The sequence below is a fragment of the Amyelois transitella genome, chromosome 22 (genome assembly GCF_032362555.1).
Source record: "Amyelois transitella isolate CPQ chromosome 22, ilAmyTran1.1, whole genome shotgun sequence".
Taxonomy (NCBI): Eukaryota; Metazoa; Arthropoda; class Insecta; order Lepidoptera; family Pyralidae; genus Amyelois; species Amyelois transitella.
The window spans coordinates 7838482-7847298 of NC_083525.1; the positions used below are offsets into that span (position 1 = coordinate 7838482).

Genomic DNA, 8817 nt, shown 5'->3' on the forward strand with positions numbered 1-8817 from the left:
GTATATAAGTACAGATAGCATATAAGCATCTCGTAACATATAACATGACAGGCCATAGCCAGAACGAAAACAAGAACATAACTCTTCCCCCGGCTTGTTTTCGGCCATTCATTCATAGATCCTTCCCCTAAAATTAAGGGTGGATGGGGTATACATACAAATATTGAGATCAAGGCTTGTAATACGCTGTGGGAGTCGTGCCAAATATATAAACTTCCTATTGCTTCTGCTTGCGGGTATCTCTGTGTGAGTTTTTATCGATTCTTTTTAATCTCAACACTATTTCTAGGCCAGGTTGAGCACGTTCTTAGACGAATCAAAGCGACCTCACTTTAATAATAGACTGTAAATTGCACCTTTTTGTCCTCGGATAGTAGTTAGCCTTTACTTAAAGTGAAATTAACTTTAGCGATAACGATAATGGTGGAAAAAAGAAACTAAGTACCTTAATGGGTTTTGCTAAAAAATTGCTTATTTAAATCAATGACATGGATGGCATATACTTAACATTATTAAACACCAAAGACTTTGTTTTAGCCGTAACAATTTTAACTTAAAAAATAAACTAGTTAAATACAAATGTTATGTTAAAAATGGTTTATCAACACGTGGTTGGTAACATAACTTCCAATTACGATTCAAAATAAGAAGTATTAATAATTGTTATCAGCTAATAGTGTGGCTCAACGTGAGCCCTTATCAGCCTTCAATATTTACTCATTCATATCGCGTGTGTATAATAATGTATAACTAATAAAATCTAATCTGTGCGTGAGATTACGAAGTCGCGGATATAACATTGTACTTTTTTACAAATTTAACACGACGCAGTCCAAACAAAGCATGTACTCAAGGTTTATTATTTATTTTATATATTTAAAACTTTATTGAGCCTAAAAAGTTACAATAGGCGGATTTAATTCTAATAGCACTTTCATGTCCAGTTTGGGATATATGCGTCATCCAAGCTCTACTTCTGACGTTCTTCTGCAAACCCAATTTATAAGCCATAAGCCTCTTTCACAGCGTTACTCAGGTCACATCTTCACCTCTTTGGAGAGACGCCTGGGCTGCGTCCCTGACCGTTCCTGGATTGGTAAGCTAAATAGCTGAACGTGGCCATTCAGTCTTTTCAAGACCGTTGGCTCTGTCTACCCCGCAAGGGATATAGACGTGACCATATGTATGTATGTATGTAAGCCTAGTTTTTCACGCCTTTACTGCGTAAAAACGATGAATCATCCGATGTAGAGGGTGAGTGTCCCATTTTTTTTGTGTTGTGTACTATTTTTAACTGTGACATTGTCTCAAAGGTTATGTAAGGACATCAGCAATTAGATAAAAGGGCGCTTAGTCTACGTCACTGTCATTAAGCGAACTCTACACGAGACAAAGGAATAATAACGATTTTATCGCATCCTGCTGTGTCGGTCGTATTCATACCGACGCGATAGCATTTGTTTTCTGCTGACTCGAAACGGTTAACATACATAATGTAAATCATATACTTCTGCGCAGTAATATCTTTAGTAATATTATAAAGCTGAAGAGTTTGTTTGAACGCGCTAATCTCAGGAAATACTGGTTCGTATCGAAAAATTTTTTTTTGCATTGAATAAACCATTTATCAAGGAAGGCTTTAGGCTATATAACATCACCCTGCAACTATAAGGAGCAAAGAAATAATGGAATATGTGAAAAAACGGGGAAAATTATTCAGCCTTGAGGGCTTCAATGACGCCCACAATAACTATTCCACGCGGACGAAGTCGCGGGCACAGCTAGTAAAGTAATATAGTTAAAGGGTTTTTCTACACAGCAAATAGAATTGCTTTCTTTTCCCTCCTGGCTTTAGACCCGGTTGCATCCTCACCTCTCTGGAGGAGCCTGGGGTATGCCTTCGACCATGGATCTTGGATTGGGTGAGTCAGGTTTTTACACGAAGCGACTCCCATCTGACCTCCAAAACCTTTGCTGGTAAACCTTATTTTGTACATAAATATATATAAATAAAATAAAAATAAACCACATACCTACACCATTTTAAAAATAAAGAAATTTTTTCGTTATCGAACAATAGCTGAACAACAAGTTATATATATAACTGACTGATCAATTCGATGATAGCACAATCACTACAGTCGTAAAAAGAAATGACGTCACAAACAAATGTAGATCCAATAACACTCCAATGATATCACATCCCTGATCTCTGTAAACATTATATCGCTCGATGGAATTTGTCATTTGACAATGACAGTTCGTTATACAGATTTTAGGCGTAAAACGATCGATATACAACTTTGAAGGGAAAGGAAAGAAAATTGTGCAGCGCAGTTTGTTACTTGTACATCTGCTCAGTGAACTTAGTTATAAGTTATTAATTTGACGTCAACCAATGTTGTGAAACCAAAAGATATGACAATTATTAAGTGATGTTTGTAATGTCCCATAATAATGAATTAAAAAATGTTAACAAAATTGGGATGGCAACTTGTCACTGTATGAATCTCAATTCCATCATTAAGCAATTCAACATATGTGGTCTTATATTATTTTCAAGATTATTGACTCTGTCTACCCCGTTAAATACAAAGACGTGATGTATAAATATCATTGAGCTGAAGTTAAGTAGATAGAATGTACTGGTTTGCAATCAGCAGGTATTAAAAGCAGCTTGGCTGTTAAAGCTGCAATAAATAAAGGTACCTAGATATAGGTATTGTTTTACACGGTTCATGGAACCATGCACATTCAGGCGACTGGATGTGTCACCATGAACAAAGATGGGTTAAGTTCTCCTGGGAACAAGTTGGTGCCTTATTCGAATACTTAATTAGATGAGTGTTCGGTGTTTAGTAAACAACACATCTGGATATTACTGCTAAAAGTTAGTTAGAACTTGTTTTAATGGAAGTCACTCGCACTAAACACTAATCAAAGTGTAGAACGCGCATTTAGCTTAGTAGGAATGTTTATGTAGGCTTACTACGAAATGGCTTTAGATAAGGAACAATAGCACTCATTGTAGGTACTTAGTAAGTAGGTACTTAACATAATACAATTAATGACTAACAGGTATGTATGACCTTCCGATAAAAGGAAGCCCCGGTTCAATGTCAAGACCTACGTGTCCCACATAAACATAACTACATATAGGTACCTACTATACGAGAGAATGGGATTACAGTGTGCAGAATACGGGACACGACGCCCAGACAGACACCTATTGCCGCTGATAAGGCCGGCTACTCCGATAAGCACACGTCACCACGAGGCAGCTCCACGTTGTCACATGACTCAACCCGGTAAAAGAGATCATAGCTACCTTGTAACGATGTCTATCAACACCTCCCCGGACGGCGTAGACCACACCATAATACACTAAAACAACACACCAAAAGTACACCTGTGTACGAACACCATCTCACTAACGGATAAGGTCCTATACGAATTCCCGAATGATAACGCGGCCAAACAAAAAAAAATCGGGGGTCCCAAGAAGGTCGAATCTGGTATTTTTTTCTGAAAAGCTGGCAACGTCGCGCCAGCCGCCGCACGGACGCGCGTACGTTTCGCGCTCCACTCATTGGCTGAATGCGACGGCGGCCATTATTCTGCGGCGCCCGCTCGGCCAATGACGCCGCGTCCCGCACGCCCCGCCCACATCCTAGCAGCCTGTTGAATGAAATTCACGTCAGTCACGCCGGGAACGTGCGACTGGACGGACGTATCCATTTTAACTTTGAAATAAGAAGACTTATGCTGCGAAGAGCAGAATTCGAAAAGATTCAGTGATCACATCGGAAATCGAATAAAACGCGCTAGAATGCTGCAAAAATAAAGCTGAAAGTGACGATATTAAAAACCTATTTTACGTATAAGTCTATGAATACGAAAAACATGAAATGAAAGTGGCTACAAGATGAAATGTGATCGATAATGTGCAAATTTAACGATTAAATAAAAGTACCGCGTGTTTTAATCTGTAAAAGAATACAAGGCACTCGTGTTACCTGAAACAATTGAAAAAAATAGATTAACCAAATACTGCCATTACACTAAAATAAAAAATAACAGTGAATGCTCAATTTTTTTCCTAAAATCGCTGCTGAATTCAGAAGTTTCAAATCTATTATTAAATCATGTTATCGATCATGTTTTGTTTGTCCAGAATATCTAGGTATTTGAAAGGTGCAATAAATTCATAGGTATATAAAATATCCATCAAAAAGACGTGGTTATTTAGAAAATTAAAGACGTATCGCAGCTAGACTTCTTCCGATTGACGATCTTATAAACTATCCAACATTACATAAAGTAAAATAATTATTTTATGATTCCATGCTTCAAAGGATGCTAGTTGTTCGTACTATAAAGTCTATCGTCTTCTATAATCCTATCGAATCCTTCAAATTTACATGAAGTAGAAATTAATTCAGTTTTGTGAATTTGTTGCAAGAAATTAGTTCAGGATTTACAAATTTTTGATCAATGTTTGGGGTTGATTAGGAAGAGCTTTTCGAGATTAGGTCAAATATCTATAAATTTGCAACTTATATTCAAAAATTTTTGTTCATTATAAGACATGAGATAATTCGAACATCACTTAATAATTGTCATATCTTATAGTTTCACAACATTGGTTGACGTCGAACAAATTACTCGAAACTTAGTTTAGTGCCGCTTCCGAAGCGTCGGTCACGACGCGGTAACAAACTGCCCTGCAGCATTTGCTTCAAGAAAGTCAATTCACAGTAATCATTCCTAACTTAGAAATGACGATAGAATGTGGACGAAAAAATACGTTATAATAATGAATTGATTTATTTGAACTTAATACTTTCAGTTCAAATTCCTACTAAATATAATATAAATTAAAATAAAATGTTAAATGTGAATAAAATTGATGTACAGAGTGTAGCTAATTTTAATTAATTAGATTTACCGAAATCAATTTTTTATTTATGCAACACTGATATCTGACGTTTATAATAATGCAAGATGGTTTCTTCCCAAACAGGTTTAAAAGTATGAATGTTTTATGACAAAAGGTAAGTGAATGTGAGAGTAAAATCAACACCACACAGTGACAGTAATGTCATAGTCAAATCATAACTGATACCATAGATTGGTACTATCAATGTCATCTTTTATTTTGTGCCGTGTGGTTCCCGGCACCAACAGAAAAAAGAATAGGACCACTCCATCTCTCTCCCATGGATGTCGTAAAAGGCGACTAAGGGGTAGGCTTATGAACTTGGGATTCTTCTTTTAGGCGATGGGCTAGCAACCTGTCACTATTTGAACCTAAATTCTATCATTAACCCAAATAGCTGAACGTGGCCTATCAGTTTTTTCAAGACTGTTGGCTCTACCCCGCAAGGGATATAGACGTGATTATGTGTGTTTATTTGGTGCACTGTCAATATAGCGTACTTACCATCCGTGTGGTATGGTATAATCTACCTTCGCTTTATACCTGTCGATGGTACTTTCTTGATGTCATCAGAATTAGATTATGTGCTTCGCAACAATTAGGTAGTACCGTATTCTTGAATTCACTCAGACAAACACACACAATTTTGTTAAAAATATTTTAACAAAATTGTGTGTCAGTCATTTTAACTGCGTGAAATGCGTAAAATGAATGTGGTTCTTACATACATAAATACATATAGTAACGTCTATATCCCTTGCGGGGAAGACGGAGCCAACAGTCTTAAAAAGGCTGATAGGCCACGTTCAGCTTTTTGGCTTGATGTTAGAATTGAGATTTGAGAGAGGCTAGCCCATCGCTTAAAAAAAAGTTTACAAGCCTCGCCTCTCGTCGCCTTTTACGACATCCATGAGAACGAGATGGAGTGGCCCTATTCTTTTTTTTTATTGGTGCCGGGAACCACACATTATAACACTTACATGGTAAATCCCTGCTTTTTTTACTTTTTCTTTTATAAAATCAAATAAACTTTATCCAACTAGTTCATATCGACCTGAATATCCCACAAACGGTTACAGGAACGGCCTGTGCCCAGCTAGTTTTATTTACAGTCGGCCTGACCTAGATCTTATCGGATAAGTTTCTCAAAGCACTAAAATGGCGGCCGATCGATACAGCCAGCCAGTCCGCTTGTCTGCTTAGTAAGGACAGAGGGAGTGGGACATTCACTATGTCAGTTTATAAATATGTATAGAGATATTTTTAGTAAGTAGTGCGACTAAGGGATAGGTAGACAAAGCCAGTGTTAGTCTTAATGATAGAATTGAGATTCAAAAAGTGACGGGTTGGCTAGCAACCTGTCACTATTTGAATCTCAATTCCATCATTAAGCCATACAGTTGAACGTGGCCATTCAGTCTTTGCGAGCCTGTAGGCTCTGTCTACGAGAGTAAGGCTTTAGGCTATATAACATCACGCTGCAATTGTAAGGAACGAAGAAATATAGGAAAATGTGAAAAAAAAACGGGGGAAATTATTCACCCTTGAGGGCTTCAATGATACCCAAATAACTATTCCACGCGGACGATGTCGCGGGCACATCTAGTAGTTAATGTAACAAATTGTTCAATCATAACAAAGGTTTCAAATGATTTCGGCCTCGACATAGCTTTGACAAGACAATTGCTAGGTTGTGAATGACAGTAATGGATTAAATTACATATACAATTATGTATCAGAACAATTCCCCGTGATAATCTATATACTATGAAGAGTTTGTTCATTTGTTAGAACGCGCTAATCTCAGGAAATACTGGTACGAATTGAAAAATTATTTTAGCGTTGAACAGACCATTTGTCGAGGAAGACTATATAACATCACGCTGCAACTAAAGGAGCAAAGAAATAATGGATAATGTGAAAAAAAACAGGGAAAATGATTCATCCTTGAGGACTTCAATGATGCCCAAAATAACTATTCCGCGCGGACGAAGTCTCGGGCAAAGCTAGTAAATTGTAATGATTGACACTGACTTAAAATAGAACCGTACAGAGAAGACTGGTTAGCGCAGTGGTACACAAAATTGTCAATTTATTCTTGCTAAAAAGAAGCAATATGCTTAGAATTTCTTTTACGTACACACATATAGTCACGTCTATATCCTTTGCGCGGTAGACAGGACATGGGCTAGCACCCTGTCACTATTTGAATCTCAATTCTATCTTAAAGCCAAATAGCTGAACGTAGCCTATCAGTCTCTTCAAGACTGTTGGCTCTGTCTACCCCGCAAGGGATATAGACGAGACTATATGAATGCATGAATGATTGATACATACATACATACATACATAAAATCACGCCTCTTTCCCGGAGGGGTAGGCAGAGACTACCTCTTTCCACTTGCCACGATCTCTGCATACTTCTTTCGCTTCATGATAATAATAAATATAAATGATTGATAATGAAATCAATACCCCCTCTGGGACAGAGGCGTAATATATGTAGATTAAAAAGAGTACGGCGATTCATATCTGCGTCATCGTTGGGCTGTTTCGAAGCTGAATACACAGAGGTACAGTCAACAGCATAAAATACTGTCCAAATGCAAATTCGCCTCTATTCCCGCTTCATAGAGTTCCAAGCAGGGTAACTTATAAGCGGTTGACTACAGAGGTACGGTCAACCGCATATAAACCTACGCAAATGCAAATAAGTTTCTATTCCCGCGTCTTAAGAGTTCATATTCATGTGCTAACTATGTGTAGGTAAATTGGTCTTAAAAATTAAGAATGGAGCTTGTAACTTACCAACCTTATACAGGCTTAGCAAATAGCATAGCTTTAGTTCCATACAGGGTTACTTAATTTGCGGTTGACTGTACAAATTCTAATGGAAGTCTTTTTGATACATAATGTTTTATTTACGAGCTGTCAAAGTGGGTTGTGTCAACAAATGTACTTCTTGACCTCTAGACTTAGAAAGGTCAAATAAGTACTAGTTCTAATACTTTACCTGTTCGGCTCTATATACATAAAACTACGTCACTTTCCCGGAGGGGTAGGCAGAGTATATATTCCCACATGTCACGATCCCTGCATACTTGTTTCGCTTTATCCACGTTTATAACTCTCTTCATGCAAGCTCGTCGGTTTTTAAAGTGATGATTTACAACACTATCTTTTGCCGTGCAAATTGCTTCGGCGGTATTTTCCAGAAAAGCTAGCCTGTGCAACTCCTGAACGTGTGTACACTGTCCAAAATATCATCAAAATCGGTTCAGTAAATTTTCTTCGTAACTGACCAAAATAATGACGTCTATATCCTTTGCAGACGGAAACCAAAGGTCTTGAAAATACTGATTGGCCACGTTCAGCTGCTTGGCTTAATGATACGAGTATAATTGAGATTCAAATAGTGACAGGTTGCTAGCCTATCGCCTAAAAGAATCCCAAGTTTATAAGCCTATCCCTTAGTCGCTCTTTAGGACATCCTTGGTAATGAGTGAGACAGAATGGTCCTATTCTTTTTATTGGTGCCGGGATCAACACGGTACATTTAAAATTATTTCAATACAAAAAAAGTCTTTTCCAAAGATAACGCCATTACAAGAAGCCTTCATCCCTCTTTTCTACAAGGAGAGTAATAACATTCATTAAAGAACAGCTGATTTGGTCCCGGCAAGGTCCCCGGGTACCCTAAAGTGGCAGGGGTCCCGTTTCGTTCACCCTCCATTCTAAATACGAAGGGTGGATTGTTCGGGCTCGATAAATTTACCTGTAGGTTGGGTATGAGTGTGCGCAGTTTTTATTAGTTTTATACATATATCACGTATTTACGGGGTAGACAGCGTCTCGACGCGTGAAGAGATAACAAACGA

General features: G+C 37.8%; 1 protein-coding gene across 1 annotated transcript in view; it reads right to left on the minus strand.

The window, feature by feature from the left end:
- Window positions 1-3600, minus strand: part of LOC106129967 (protein split ends) — a 74717-nt gene extending 71117 nt beyond the window's left edge. Inside the window, exon 1 of the mRNA XM_060950602.1 lies at window positions 3329-3600. Within this exon, the coding sequence (XP_060806585.1) occupies window positions 3329-3378 (50 nt within the window). The 5' untranslated portion in view covers window positions 3379-3600. The remainder of the gene's footprint in view (window positions 1-3328) is intronic.
- Window positions 3601-8817: the final 5217 nt, after the last annotated feature.